This window comes from Ceratocystis lukuohia, assembly GCF_044167205.1.
Source record: "Ceratocystis lukuohia strain C4212 chromosome Unknown Supercontig1_pilon, whole genome shotgun sequence".
Classification (NCBI taxonomy): Eukaryota; Fungi; Ascomycota; class Sordariomycetes; order Microascales; family Ceratocystidaceae; genus Ceratocystis; species Ceratocystis lukuohia.
The window spans coordinates 120,091-136,350 of record NW_027263520.1 but is presented as its reverse complement, the minus strand read 5'-3'; the positions used below and the strand labels follow the sequence as shown (position 1 = coordinate 136,350).

Here is a 16,260-nt window from a genome sequence, read left to right as displayed (position 1 = left end):
CCTCAGCAAGCTTTGCTAGCCTAGTGTAAATTTAGCCTTCTTTTTAGTGGCTATTTAGTTATTGTTTCTTTTCCTCTTCCTTTGTTCGCTGCTTCGTCGTGGGCTTTTAAAAGCTATTGTTGCGTGCACCGGGGGGTTTTGTTTTTTTCTTTTTTTTTTTTTTTTTTTTTTTTTCCTAACTCATTTCACACTTCATCTGTTGCTTGACGTTGAACTTGTAGATTCTCGTCTCTCTCTTTAACTTTGCTTCTGATTCCAACTTCCTCCCTGACCAAAAAAAACAACTATTATTACGCTGCTGGACTTCTGTCCCCTAGACTTTGGCTTTCTAGAACCCGCCAAGCCTGTCTCTTTGTTCCTTGTTATTCCCTTTTCTGGAGGTTTATTCTCTCACTGCCTTTTCCCGAGTCATGGCTGCTTCCAACCAGCAGCCGACCAGGGTCTCTGGCCCAGATCTGCTTCACGAGCTTGTACTTGAAGGCTATAGCGATGCTGAGTTTGACACGAGAAAAGTAGCTATCGAGGCTCTTCTCAAGGACAACACTATAGACTCGGTTTCTTATGCCGAGCTTGACTCTTTGTCGTCGCTTCTAGGGGACGAAATTTCACAGCATCTCTCGCTGTGCCAAGACACTCTGGGCAACCGACAGCCGGTGGTTCCCATTTTGCTACCCCAATGCTTGGAGCTCTACATCGCCCAACTTGCAGTTCTGCGGGCCGGCGCGGCCTTTTGTCCTCTCAATATGGACACGCCTCCCGACCGGCTCAACTTTATTCTCAATGACGTAGATGCGCGTCTGGTACTTGTGGCGCCAGATGCGGCTGGCAGCTTTGCATGTACTTCCAAGGTGTCTTGTTTGGCGGTGCGGCTCGGCGAGATGCGAGCCAGGGCTACTGATTTCCACTCCGGAGCAGGCCCCGGCGCTGCGAATGTCCATACAGACTCTTTGTCATATGTAATGTATACTTCAGGATCAACAGGTGTCCCCAAAGGCGTTGGAGTGTCACACCGGGCTGCTACCCAGTCTTTGCTAGCACACAACCGCCATATTCCATCGTTTTCTCGTTTCCTTCAGTTTGCTGCGCCGACATTTGATGTCTCAGTTTTTGAAATATTCTTTCCCCTGTTTCGCAGAGCAACTTTGGTCTCGGCTTACCGCCCAGCCATGCTGGATGATCTGCCAGGCATAATTCGTAAGCTTCGTGTAGACGCTTGCGAGTTGACACCGTCTGTGGCAGGGAGCCTTTTGGTTAAGCGAGAGCACGCCCCAGAGCTAAAGTTACTGCTGACGATCGGCGAAATGCTCACAGAGAGAGTTATCTCAGAGTTTGGTGGCTCGGAGGCCCGGGAAAGTATTCTGTGGGCAATGTATGGGCCAACAGAGGCTGCTATTCACTGGTAAGTGCATCGCCGGCTTTGCATTCCTGCTCATCTCACACTAACTAACAACTTCGGCACAGTACTCTGGCCCCAGCCCTCCCAGCGAATGCGTCACCTAGCAGCATTGGCTTCCCTCTGGATCCGGTTTCGTGTTTTGTCGTATCTGAGGACGGCCCGTTCCAGGTGCTCGAGGTTGGGGACGTTGGGGAACTCGCTATTGGCGGCTACCAGCTTGCTGATGGCTACATTAACCGCCCGGAGCAGACTGCAGCTGCTTTCATCGACACTCCTTTTGGATTGTTATACCGGAGTGGCGACCGAGCACTCATGCGCCCTGACGGCACGTTTGAGTGTCTAGGCCGGATATCTGAGGGTCAGGTCAAGCTTCGGGGCCAAAGGATGGAGCTTGGAGAAGTAGAACACGCCGCTCTGCGTTTTCCAGGATGTCATGGCGCGGTGGCTGCGGTCATTAGCCAGGTCCTAGTTCTATTTTGCGCCATAGAGCAGACTCTCGACGGACAAGACACCGGCGATCTGGCCCCAGTCTCAATCCAGATTGCGGCTGAGTGCAGAAGATGGCTTCCGACTTATATGCTGCCTGGAGAAATTGTCACAATGGCATCCTTTCCTCGTCTTGCTTCCGGAAAGGTCGATCGCAAAACTCTTAAAGGCGAGTATGCGTCTCGTATGGCCGAAGAGAGCGCTACTGGCGAAGACAAGGACCTTGATGAGTTTCAGAAACGAATTCTTGGGCAAATTGAAGAGCTAGTCGGGGCTTCAGTATCAACCGAAATGGCGCTGGCATCTGCTGGAGTTGATTCTTTGGTTGCTCTACGTCTTGCAGCAAGACTACGTCAAGGTGGTATCAACATCCATGCTCTGGAGATCCTGCGCGCTAAACGCATACTTGATATTGCTCATCTAGCTGCCTCCTCTGCCCGGCAGGATACAGTCGTTGGTGTAAACTCAAACGTTGATCTTGCGTATGAGAGTATATCTGATGTGTTGGTGCCAAGAGAAGATGTCGAGGCAGTCATGTCCTGTGCGCCTATCCAGAACGCCATGCTAGCAGAAACAGCCAAAGATAGCAAGGCTTATTGTAATCAAATTTCCCTAGCCTTTGATTGCGGTGTTACTCTCAATCAGATCCAAAGTTCGTTCAAGGAGCTTGTATCTTTGAATCCCATGTTACGCTCTAGCTTTGTTGAGCTACCAAATGGGCAGTTTGCGCAGCTTATCCTCAAAAAGAAGCCCAGCGCGATGTGATTCGAGTTTTTGATGGAAAGAGTGGCGGGCCGGCAGCCAACATTTCTATTGGCCTTACGCAACCCCTTGTGATCAGTCTTTCTCAGTTATCCCCAGAAAGCGCGCCGGCCGTCATTCTTCACATTCACCACGCATTATACGATGGCTGGTCTCTCGATATGCTCCGCGCGGACTGGTCGGACCTGCTCCGATCCAAGTCCGTGTCTCCTCGGCCGCCATTTTCCATAGTGACCGCCTTTTTTGCCCAAAGTCAGCTCATTGCTAAGTCTAATTGCTCAGCATTTTGGGCAAGTCATTTGAATGGATGGGAGCCTGCCGCGTTTCCTCACCTGTCTCAATGGGCACGCTGCGATACTGCAAAAGTAAGCAATGCATCTCATGTGGCCTGCTTAGATCGCCTTTCCAAATCTGGGCTTATGAGAGCTTCCAGAGCTTTGAGATGTGCCCCCCAAACGTTTTTCCAGACCGCGCTCATATGGCTCCTGTCTCAGATGACAGCAAGTTCATCAGTTGTCATTGGCAATGTCTATTCCGGGCGCACTATCCCAGTGCCCGGTATTGAGTCCGTAATTGGGCCCTGCCTGGCATCTTTGCCTTTACGTACAGACCTCTCTACAACTAGTAGTGCAGCAGAAGCGTTGCGCCTAGTTCACTCGACTGAAAGAGCTATATTGGATTACCTTGCCATGCCATTGCGGGATATTAAGAAAGTCATCCAAGCTGGGCCAGGGACTCCCTTGTGGAATGTCTTGTTTGCATACCAGGAAACCCTTGTTGAAGCGGAGTCTCTTGTCCATGAGATAGGCCATGTGGACTACTCGGAGAGCGACATCCTTGTTGAAATTCAGCCTGCTGGCGATAAATATTTCTGCTCCATCACGTACAATGAGATGGTCTTGCCAAGCAGTGTCGCGGAAATTCTAACCAAGCAGCTCGAGGAGAGCGTCTTCTTGCTATCTACAGGCGCAGTTAACACCCTAGATGAGATCACCCTCAGCTTAGGCAATGATCTTCTTTCTATCTACAACCCTGTCCATGAACCCCTCTCTCGAATTCCTGATGTTTCGGTTGCATTTGAGCAAGCTGTAGCTCAGGCTCCCCATAAAGATGCCCTGATATTCCTCAAAGCGCCCGTGGAAGCTGGGACACCCCCTGAGATCGAAACTCTGTCTTACAGAGACCTAAACAACTGCGCAAACCAGATTGCTAGGTTGATACAGTGCATCTTTCCGCCGACACCCACTGGCGGCGTCGTGGCCGTCATAATGGAGAAGAGTCCTTTGCTGTATAAGACGATTTTAGGGATTGTCAAGTCAGGACATGCCTACCTTCCTTTATTGCCATCTACTCCGCATGCCCGAGTTGCCACTATTATTGAGCATGCCAATGTAGGGCTTTGTCTCGTTGATAGTGGCACTCTAGAAACACTTGGCCATTCACTAAACTGCCAGGTTGTCAACCTCGAAACAAGTAACTTGTCTAGCCTCTCCCGGGAGAGTGTTTGGCCGTCACTCGACCCCAACAGACCCGCTTATATCATTTACACGTCTGGGACAACTGGCGTACCTAAGGGCGTTGTAGCTACTCATCTCAACCTTCTCGGAAATGTGGATGTATTGAGCAAGCTATATCCCGTTTCTGAGAATTCTCGCCTTCTGCAAGCCTGTAGTCAGGCCTTTGACGTCTCAGTCTTTGAGATTTTCTGGACGTGGATCTGTGGACTGCCTCTGTGTACCGGAACCAAAGAGACTCTTTTTGAGGATTTAGAAGGGGCTATCAGAGAACTGAAAGTTACGCATCTAAGCATGACCCCAACCGTTGCTTCTCTGGTTCGGAGAGAAGCCGTCCCAGAAGTTAGGTTCCTCGTAACAGCGGGTGAGCCAATGACCGAAGGCGTGTACAGAGAATGGGCGGTGGATGGCTCGCTGTTCCAAGGTAAGAATGCAAAGATGAGAAACATGTTCTAGCTATTCATAAATGACAAGGAGCTAACAGATTAATGACAGGCTATGGTCCCTCTGAGACTACCAACATTTGCACAGTCAAGCAAATGATGCCCGGCGAATATATTGGCCATCTTGGTTTTTCCTTTACCAACACTTCGTCTTTCGTGATGTCTCCATCTTCTCTTACTGCACTACCGATTGGCTCTGTTGGAGAGCTGGTATTTGGCGGCGACCAGATTACTGCAGGATATCTTAACTCGCCTGAGCTCACTGCGGCCAAGTACCAAATGCATCCTGTGTATGGTCGTCTTTATCGGTCCGGTGACCTAGGCCGAATGCTCCCCGATGGGTCTTTAATGATCCTGGGCCGCATAGATGACCAGCTCAAAGTTCGGGGCCAGCGGGTTGATGTCGGAGAGATCAATGGCATCATCACCAACTCAGGCTTGGGGAGTGCTAGTGTGACGATCTTGGTCAAAGACGGTCTTTTGAGCAGCTTCTATGTTTCCAACTGCGGACAGAGCTTATCGGAAAAGCACAAAAGCCTTAGGAAGTTGGTCTTTTCCCAGCTCAAGAGTAGCCTCCTTAGCTACATGATCCCATCATTTGTCATTCCAGTCGGTAGCGTACCATTGACTCCGAGCGGGAAGATCGATCGCAAATCTTTGGTTGAACTATTCTCTCGCCTTTCCTCGGAAGAGGCAGCACTCTTCGGTACTCCGGTATCAGGAGATGGAAACTCTTTTCTCGAAGCAGGTTCATGGTCCCCTCATGAAAAGGCTGTTGCTCAAGCAATTGCAACAGTTCTTGATATTGATGTCAGCACTATTGGACTATGGACGCCCCTGACTTCTCTTGGCCTGGACTCATTTGCGGCCATTCGCGCTGCTAAAGGCCTTTCTCTTTTGCTCTCCTGCAAGGTGCCTGTAGCCTCTTTGTTTCGGTTTCCCACTGTAGCACAGCTGAGTAAACAAATCGGTCCCTCGTCCCACGCCGAGCCCCCTCGTGCTGAACCTACTCCTGATTCCTGGATCGACGAGAGTTTTGTGGCACAAACAACTGCCAAGTTCCATGATCAAGGTCTCGTCGTCGAAGCTGTGCTTCCTTGTTTGCCCCTCCAAACTGCTATGCTTGCTTCGGCTCACGAAGATACGTATCTGTGTCGCTCTACATTTGCTCTGAAAATTCCAGTATCTGAGGTCCGATCTCTTTGGACAAAAATACATTCGATCCGTGGCATTTTGCGTACATGCTTCATGCCTGGCCCAACTATTGAGTTTCCTTTTGTTCAAGTTCAGCTTTCTGCCTCGTGCGAGCTAGTATGGATTAGCGAAAGCGATTCGATAGAGGAGTGCTTTTCTCGCATCAAGCATGCTCTTGGTTCTTCTGTGGGAAGTCTCAGGGCCCCTATTGGCTTAGGCACTGTTTGTGAGAATGGACAGGATATTTTGTGCATGCTAATGCATCATGCGCTTTACGATGGAATAGCCATGGATATTCTCTTTTCTGAAATCGATGCACTAGCTTCTGGTACAGAGGTACCCCCTGATGCAGACTATGGTGCGTTCTTGAAGTCTGCATTGACTCTGCCCACCTCAACTATGTCGTTCTGGGAGGCACATTTTGAAGGCTTCACTCCGAATCCTTTTGACAAGAGACCAAGTGTCGGGTACAAAAGCTCTGCTGAAGATCTGAAATCAACCGTCATGCGCTGCAACTTTTCAACTCGACTGTCAAAACTTGAAAGTCGCGCTCGGGAAGCCGGCGTCTCCCTTCTCCCAGTTTTCCAAGCCGCCTGGGCCACAACTATTGGGCTTTCTTTGCAAATGGCCGATGTTTGCTTTGGCAACGTTTTTGCCGGCAGAAACGCTGATGTGGCAGATTTCGATTGCTTGGTTGCGCCTTGCTTCAACACTCTTCCATTCCGCGTGAACTTTGACAAGCACCGCTTCTTGCAAATCATTCAGCTAGTTAAGCACTTCCAATCTCTCAACACTGAAACTGTGCCCTACACGTTCACTGCTCTGCGTGATATCCAGCGCCAAGTGGTGCAGAGAGCAGGGCCGGGCTCGTTATTCAATACGCTGCTGCTGCTACAGCCGCCCAGCTCTACTAGCCGCGACAATGCTGTCTGGGAAACATTATCCGATGACAGCAAGATGGACGTTCCGATTGTCTGTGAAGTTCAGCTATCATCAGCAGCTGATAGCTTTGATGTTCTGTTGCATTATGACGTGTAAGTCAACTCGAAACTTGAGATGAGCAACTTCTATTTGTAACAAGATATGTTGCCTATTTTATTATAAATACTAATCTTGCCCCTTAGGTCGTTTGTCTCTACGCCTTTCGTGGAAAAGCTGATAGAGCTTCTGGCTTACGTATTGGAACGCATCGCTACCTTGCCGTTTAGCAGTATCCCGGAGTTTGAGTTACTTCCAGAGTCTTTGAAGCTGATTAGAGAGCATTCGCCGACACTAAAAGACTGCAAGCGACCTCCTATACAATCTACGGCTGACTCCTACGAATGGTCTCATACGGAATTAGCTATACGCGCCGTCTTTGCTAAACTCTCCAATGTTGCAGAGTCCAAAGTCAAGCCCTACTCGACTATCTACCAACTTGGTCTGGATAGCATCAACGCTGTGCAAGTTGCGTCTGCTCTTCGTATGCAAGGGTTCTCAGTTTCCGGAGTTGATGTTTTGGAGTGTCTATCTTGTGCATCTCTTGCTGAGCGGATAACTATCACTTCAAATCTCCAAGACCAGAAATATGACACCCCCGCTTCCTCCGATGCTATTATGACGCCAAGATCAAGTCCTGAAATGACCCCCGTCACTGGTATTAGCGGAAGCCCACCATGCGAAGAAATGGTGTTTGACTGCACACCAATGCAGGATGCCATGATAGCGGAATTTATCAAGACCGATGGAACTGCATATTTCAATCATCTAGTGCTTCAAATGGATAAAAGCATAACACGCCATCAAATCAAGAACGCTTTAGAAGGCCTTGTTACCGCACAGCCTATGCTGAGAGCCGGATTTGTACCTGCTGATCTCAGCAGTGTCGGGCGCGCTGCAAATCAGATGCTAGTTTATCCTTCCATTTTAGTTCCACTTCAAGAAGGAGACAGCCACTTTGATTTACATGCATGGAAGACAAGCTGCGCGAGGTCTGCTCTAAATGATCTATCTTTTCCTGCTTGGGCAGTGGCCCTATTTGAGGATGACAAAGGATCCTTAATTCTGGCCTTCGCCCTCCATCATGCACTGTATGACGCAGCCTCATTGCAAATGATTTTGACGGCGTTCTCGGATATTCTCCGCGGTAACTATGTGTCTGCAAGCCGCATTGATCTGGCAGTAAAGAAGCTTGAGTCTCTGCATGTCTCATCCTCAGTAGAAGCTGAAAAGACCTGGAGGGAAATTGGCAAGGCAATGGTTGTAAATGACTTCCCTACATTAACTCCATTGTCAGTCTCGTCCAAGAAATCGCTCTCGTTATCTCTGTCCCTTTCGCCTTCAGCTGCAGAAATAAAACAGAGCATCAGAGACAATGGGATATCAACCCAGGCCTATATGCAAGCAACATGGACACGTGTCTTGGGCGCGTACTTGGGCGAAACCAATGTGACATTTGGACTTGTCCTCTCAGGTCGTACAGACCCACAGCTTGAAGATGCTCCTTTCCCGTGTGTAACTACACTTCCCATAGTGCTGTGTGACTCTGTCAACAACAGAGACCTGCTTGAAGCTTCGTCAAAGAGCGCCATGAAGATGCAGAGGCACCAATACTTGCGTCTCTCCGACATCAATTGCTGGGTTGGCAGGCCGAACAGCCGCTTGTTTGATACTATTTTAGTAGTGCAGCGAGACGACAATCATGCGGACTTTCCTTGGCAGATACTAGAAGACGAAGGAACTGTGACGTACCCTGTCTCTCTTGAAATTTCGAGCAACGGCGCCGAGGGCCTCTTAGCCAAACTCATCTTTTGGTCCGATGTTGTTCCCTCCGAACAAGCCAAGCTGATGCTCCAGCAAATCGACGCGGTCTTTTCGGACTTGATTCGCAATCCTGATGGCAGTCGGGATGAGCTCTGGAAAGATAACAAGCAAATCGTATCGGTTTTGCCGCCTGCCGTGCCTTTAATCCCTACACGCCATTCTTTGTTGCATGAGTTTGTCGAGAACATGGCAAGAAAGCAGCCTGAAGCTACAGCGCTCGAGTTCATCGATGCCATAGATGGTGATCAGGTAGCGTCGCGGTCTTGGACGTACAAGCAGCTCGACCAGCTTGGAGATGTGGTAGCAGAGATGCTACGTTCGCATGTCCAGATAGATGACGTCGTTGCAATCCATTTTGATAAATGCCCTGAAGCTTACTTTGCCATTCTAGGCATTCTTAAAGCAGGATGCGCCTTTTTGGCTTTGGACCCGTCTGCTCCGTCTGCTCGCAAGCAATTTATTCTAGCCGATTCAAAAGCTACCCTCGTTGTTTGCGCCTCTTCCGGGCCAGCTCTTGACATAGATCCCAATGCACTTCTTCCGCTAGATGTTAACACCTTAATGAGTCGGCCAGTTCCCGAGCGACACCCGACCAGTCTCGCCCGTCCTGACACGCGCTCCTACTGTCTCTATACCTCAGGTACTACTGGGACGCCAAAGGGCTGTGAGCTAACGCATAGCAACGCAGTTCAGGGCATGAAAGCTTTCCAGCACCTCTTTGAAGGGACTGTTACTTCCTCTAGCCGCTGTCTGCAGTTTGCTGCCTTCCATTTTGATGTTTGCGTCCTGGAACAATACTGGACGTGGTCGGTTGGTATGCCTGTAGTTGCTGCCCCTCGCGACCTTATCCTGGCTGATATTGAGCACACGTTGGCCACTCTACGCATTTCACATGTGGATCTCACCCCAAGTCTAGCGGCTTTGGTGAGGCCAGAAAAGGTGCCTAGCTTGTGGAACGGGGTTTTCATCACGGGTGGCGAGCAGCTGCGACGGGAAATTCTGGATTCGTGGGGCCCTCTTAAGGTCATTTACAATGCCTACGGTCCTACCGAAGCCACAATCGGTGTGACCATGCGGCAAAAGGTCCCGGAAAACGGACGGCCAGCTAACATCGGGAAGCAGTTCCCAAATGTTGGGTCCTTTGTGCTAGCACCTGGCACAGACATTCCAGTTCTACGAGGAGGTGTCGGTGAGCTGTGTGTGTCTGGTCCTCTAGTTGGAAAGGGCTACCTAGGTCGTCCTGACTTAACTGAAGAGCGCTTTCCTATACTGCAAACCTTCGGGGAACGTGTTTATCGAACTGGCGATCTTGTGCGGATCTTATGTGATGGATCCTTTGATTTCCTTGGAAGAGCTGACGACCAGGTCAAGTTACGTGGCCAGCGTCTTGAACTCGGCGAAATTAGTCATGCAATTTGCACTAAAGTGCGGGAAATCAAGCATGCCGTTTGCCTTGTGGCGAAGCACAGAGTAACGGGCAAGGACTTGCTAGTTGCCTTTGTTTCTGAAGATGCCAAGAGCTGTGCAACTACGGCCACCGCCTCTGGCCAGCAACAGCCCCATCTCATTGACACGCCTCTATGCAACAAAGCCAAAGCCGCATGCAAGGAAAAGCTGCCTGTTTACATGATCCCAACTTACATTCTAGGCATTTCTTTTATGCCACTATCGTCTAACAACAAGGCCGAGGTCAAGCAGTTACGGGCAATGTTCTCCGAATTGTCCCCTAGTAGGTTGTTGCAGATATCTCGGCCACCCGACGTAGGTTCTTCTGCTAGGGCTCATGGGGGCTCCCTTGGAACTGCTTGCGATACCGAGAATACTATCATCCATGCACTCAGAGACTTTTCAGGCCTGCGGGAGGTTGACCGCACTGCGAGCTTCTTTGACTGCGGCATTGACTCTATTTCTGTTGCCCGATTTGTCCGGCTTCTTCGCAAGCATGGACTCGAAGGCGTCTCTCCAGCTTTGGTCTTGCAGAATCCAACATCTGCAGAGCTTGCTGTCGCTTTGAAGGAAGCAGATAGCGCAGGTTCGGCCAAGATAAAGGAAGCCGCAAAAAGGGTGGCTGCCTGTGATCACTTCTTCCGCTCGACCGCCATCAACGCATTGAAAGTCCAGTCAGAGGCAGTCGAGTATGTGGCCCCATGCACGTCGCTTCAAGATGGCATGATTTCCCGTGCCATGATCAATAGAGATGGGATTTACTTTAATCCATTCGTTTTCCGACTGCGTGATGGACTGGATATTCAGAGACTGAAAGAGTCCTGGGCCCTACTAGTTGAAGATAATGCTATCCTGCGCTCAGCTTTCGTCCCTACGCCGGCTGGATACGTGCAGGCAGCCCTTCGCAGCACGGATATCTGCTGGAAGGAGGTTTCTCTACGCCATGAGTCTGGTCTATCTGACTTGATAGCTTCTCTCCAAAGCACTTGGATCGAAAAGAATCATCCTGTCATACGCACGCCTGTAGAGCTAACTCTAGTCTCCACCCCAGCAGAAAAGATGATGATAGTGCAAATTTTCCATGGAGTGTACGATGGAGAAAGCTTTGGATTGATCCTGTCCCAAGTTGCAAGCCGCCTGCACCCACAGCGCAAGGTCGATATCCCTAACTCAGTACCATCCTTCAAAGAGGTGCTATGCTACGGCCCTCTATGGGAATCCCAGGAGAGCAAAGAATTTTGGGCTCGCCACTTGGCAGAGTGGACGCCATCCAAGTTTTCTGTGCCCTATTCAAGCTCTCCATCCCACCCCTTACCAGCGTCCGTCAAGGCAGGAATTAGACTTGACTGCAAGCCTCTCATAACGACTCAAACCACTCCTGGGGCTTCATGGGCTGGTATCGCCTTGTCCTTGTGGATGTTTATCCTTTCTTCCCATCTCTCAGGCAATATCACAACAGGCATTCTTGCAGCTGGTCGAGCCCTGGAACTCGAAAACACCGATTTTACCATCGGTCCATTGTTCAATACCGTCCCATTTCATCTTTCGCTGAATGGCAAAGAAACATGGACAGATGTCGTTTTGAGGTGCCAGGAGTTTTTGGCAGGACTCCATAAAGTCCAGCACACCTCTCTTCGGGACCTTCAGAAGTTGTTTGGAGGAGGGAAGCCTCTTTTCGAATCACTTTTTTCATACCGAACAGAACAGACCCAGAACTGGAGTGATCTTTGGCAAGAAATCGAGATCCCTGGGGCAGGGGCCAACGCTGACTACGCTCTTGCATTTGAGGCTACTAAACTTGCCGGCCACGAGATGCAGTTAGTGCTTGTGGCAAAGCCGGGGATTCTAAATGAAGCCGATCTTCAAGGCATTCTAGATGAGCTGGCAGTCAAGGTGCACAGTTTTAACGCTCACCTGCCATTTAGAGTAGCCTTACCTATGCAGTCTTCATCAACCACCATCTCACAGCCCCCCTCTATGTCTTCTCTGCCTAAAGAAACGCTGCTTTCACCCCTCGTTAAGCTTCTCATAACCGAGTTTTCCGTCTTCTCCGGCATTGAAATATCAGAGATTAATCCTAGTTCTTCGATTGCATCACTCGGATTAGACAGTATTGACGTCGTTCGCTTCTCCTCACATCTGCGCACATCCGCCAACATCACATTAGCGCCATTCAATATAATGAAGCATGAAACTGTCCAGGCTATAGCAGAGTTTCTCTCTTCTCAGTCGGCCCTGGTACCCCTCGAAGCTGAGTATGAGGCTCAAAGGGGGGATTCCAAATGGAAGGCTCTAGTTCAACGCATCTCATCCTCTGTCAACCTTTCGGGCCTTTATGATGTTGAGGCAGTTCTGCCTGCAACTCCCCTTCAAGAAACAATGGTGGCTAAAATGCTCCAGTCAGACTACGAGCTATACTTCAATCACGATCTTCGAGAGGTTGCTGCAGGTGTTGACATCGGTAAACTAAAATCTGCATTTGAGACATTGGTAAGAGAACGGCCAATTCTAAGAACCTGCTTTGCTCCAATTTCAGACACAACAATCGATGTTTCTTTTGCGCAGGTTGTCAGGAAGGGGCCATTTTTGGTAGACAGTCTAGATCTTGGGTCCTTAGATCGCCTCTCCCAAGTCATATCCGACGCTCGCACTCAGGCTGCTGCTGCCGATAGTAGTGTGACGCCTTTGTTCCAAGTACGCTTTATCGCAGCCGAACAAAAGAACTTTGTCTTGCTTTCTATTGCCCATGCTCTATACGACGGTTGGTCTCTTGGTCTACTCCATGAAGATCTTATCTCCGCTTATCATGGATGCCTTACTGCTCGACCCAGCCCTGAGCCTTTCTTGAAGGGAATCTTCATGACAGAGTCTCAAGCAGCAAGCGACTTTTGGAAGAGCTATCTTTCAGCTGCCTCCCCTACTCTCATTGCCCCCAGCCGTGATGCATCTGCAGACTCCTCCAATGCGTCTCAACTGAAACTAGTTTCTCTCTTATCAAGCGCTGAAGTCAAGAGCTTTGCGAAATCTCAATCCGTTTCCGTACAATCCCTTGGACTTGCCGTGTGGTCCAGCGTCTTGTCATCTCTAGTCTCTTCTCTAGATGTCACATTTGGTGTTGTCCTGGCAGGTCGCGATCTGGCAGGTGCGCAAGGTCTTATGTTTCCAACTATGAATACTGTTGCTGTTCGTGCAACTCTTCATGGATCCATGCTAGAATTTGTCAAGTATTTGGATTCAGGCTTTGGTCAGCTGCGCCAGTTTCAATCTTACCCTCTCCGCAAGGCTGTTTCTGGAGCTTTAAAGACCTCAAAGTCCACTGCTTTATTCAACACACTCTTCCTCCTCCAGAAGAAACCCTCGACTGAAAGCAGCAGACCCTCTCTTTTCTTGAGTTCAGCCGGAGATGCGCAGGCCGAGTATCCTATCTCGATTGAGATGGAGTTGTCTGATGACCTTGTGGTGTGGCATGCATCCATTGATCCAGAGTTTAGGATTGACAAGATTCTTTCCATGCTTGATAAGACCCTAGCGGTATTGGTTTCTCGACCTAACGATCACATTGCGGAACTCAGCTCTTCCATTGCTTCTGGGACCAACTGGTCCTATATTCCCAGGCAGCAGTCTATCATGGAGGAGATTAGTGATGATTACGAGAGTCCAACGGAGAATGATGCATGGACCCCAGCAGAAAGCATCATTCGTGATGTTCTAGCCCAGACATCGGGGCTTCCACTTGAAGATGTCGTCAAAAGCAGCACCCTCTACAAGCTTGGTCTTGACTCCATCATTGCCATAAAGGTCTCGGCTATTCTCAAAGAGAGAGGTCTACATGTCACTTCTCGCCAGTTGCTTACCGCCGAAGATATCCAGTCCATGGCTATGACATCAAAGCCCTTGATCGAAACCAGTCTCTCAGCAAAGACACCCCTCCTAAATTCATCCTCGGTTTCCCGGCTTGTGTGGAACCCTGATATCTCTTCAGTAGCGTCTCAACTCCGCATCCCAACCTCGGATATTGCCCACGTTCTCCCTTGTCTTCCTATGCAGCCATACATGTTGACTGCATGCCACCAGAGTAACGGCGTTGTTTTCTGTCCGTCCTTCGCCTACAAGCTTTCCGGAGTATCCATAATCGATACGCCAACTATCGAGGCCGCTTGGAAGTCGACGGTCTGCTCTCTGCCAATACTGAGGACTGTCTTGATACCGAATTCAAGCAAGGAGATTCCATTTATGCAAGTTGTGCTCACCCCGCTGTCCCGAAGCCTCCGCGACACACTCCGGGTCTACCATCTACCTGATGCAATCCCCAAGTTTGGGAAGCATGAGCCGCTTGTGAGAGCTTCAATCTCCGTTTCTGTGGACAACAGCTTGAGCTTCATCCTATCAATTCACCACGCACTTTACGATGCCAACAGCCTACCGGCCATTATTGAAGTTTTCACAAACAATATCCAAGACATCCAGAGCAACTCGACTAAAAACCATGTCATAGTAGATATGGCACCTTGGGAGGGCCTTCTTTACCAGCCACTACTGTCTACCGAAAAGCGCAAGAACTTCTGGACCATGAAGCTTTTCCGCGGTCCATCTCCCCGTAATTTCGAAAACATCAAGCCCGTCAATCCTGAGGTCCGCACTGAATCATTCCGCCCTTCGTTGATTCCGGATCTAACAGCGGCAAGAGGTGTCTGTGCACGCGAAGATATTAGCATTCAAGCATTTGTCTTTGCCATTTTTGCGCAGGAAATATCAACTGCTAATGGAATGTGTGATGTTACGCTTGGCATTTATATGGGCAACTCGGGTGCATGCCCGGAATTGCACAAGACGTTTCCCACACTGAGTCTCATCCCACTTAGTGTTTCCATAGCTCACGGAGATTCGGTTGTTTATACCGCAAGGAAGATCCAATCCGAGCTTCATTTGCTGTCTGATCCAATACTTGCACAGACAGGGCTACATGAGATTTACAACTGGACTGGTGTTTCGGTCCCGCACTTTTTCAACTTTTTGGCCCCGGCCGTTGAGTTTGGGGACACTAGAGATGGTGAGATGCCCGTTTATGCTACGCCTCTTCCGCCCTCCAGCAACGCTATAGCCGTAACGCTATCCTCGAGAGACATGTGGCAGCCAGTTAAGGATGCATTCTGGCCAAGTCCTCTAGAAGCTAGTTTCCAAGTAAGTTTTATTTTGAACGGAGTCCCTTCCCCATATAATGAAGCCCACGACTAACATTGTGCTCATGTACAGCATTCTATTGATGTTGAAGCAGCTGTTGAAGATAATAAACTCAACATTGGAATTTTCGGCGCAGAAGAAATTTCAAGGTATAGGAACATGGAAGAAATGGTTGACCGTGTGCGAGATAAGATAAATGGCTTTCGTTAAGTCCTGGTATACGCATATATGACTGTGTAATTGAGTCGAAGAAACAGTAATATGGCCATTGGCAGTCCTCTACAAAGACCCGAGCTAGAAGTTGTTTATAAAGTTTAATCAAAAGATTTTCTGGTTTATAGCATCCTACCGATAGCCATCTTAAAAGCCACCTGACAGCGGTGATCACATCATGCAGTAAAATAGGCCGGGAGTCTAGTTGAAAGAGGCGGGCCTCACTCATTGCTGGACTAGGTGCTGAGGTGCAGCCATGGGCCAGACGTGATCATGCGTCTGTCTACATTACATATCGGCCTAATCATATCCTGTCAGATAAAGGGACTATCCAGATTGAGTCTATAATTGTTGCTGATATTAAACTGTGCCAGTGAGCTTGTTTTTTTTTGTATTCTTTAACGCCTACCTACTGGTTTTCCACAGCAATACGACGGACGTCATGTTCTGGACGGAAGGGGAGTAAGAAGATGGCGTCTTCCGACCCCTCCTCCGGGCAGTCAGCAGGTCCAGGTGTGCGTCTTCTTCGAACTACTCTGATGACTTTTTAGGGTGTCTGCTAGGAAGTTCCAATCGGCAAAAGCGAAGGTCCAGCGGCATGACGTATATTATTCAAGTAGCTCATCATCCACAAAAAACAAGAAAAAAAACTTGCAAAAAATGAAGGCCCATGCCAGATTCGAACTGGCGTCTTTGGAAGACCTTGATCGTGAGTGATCAAAATCCAACGTCATAACCACTAAACTAATGGGCCTTGGTTCGCTGATGATGATGATGATGAAATTCAGTTTATACTCTAGGGACTATCTGCGGCCCCACTTTG

General features: G+C 49.2%; 1 protein-coding gene across 1 annotated transcript; it reads left to right on the top strand.

Annotated features, from left to right (window-relative positions):
* Window positions 1-410: 410 nt before the first annotated feature.
* On the top strand, window positions 411-15,434 carry HOO65_010035 (Hydroxamate-type ferrichrome siderophore peptidesynthetase; the record flags this gene model as incomplete). Its single annotated transcript, XM_071005211.1, has 8 exons — window positions 411-1,399; window positions 1,462-2,534; window positions 2,606-3,009; window positions 3,112-3,209; window positions 3,273-4,582; window positions 4,654-6,829; window positions 6,920-15,224; window positions 15,297-15,434. 8 exons carry the CDS (start codon window positions 411-413, stop codon window positions 15,432-15,434), a joined length of 14,493 nt encoding a protein of 4,830 aa, XP_070861857.1.
* Window positions 15,435-16,260: the final 826 nt, after the last annotated feature.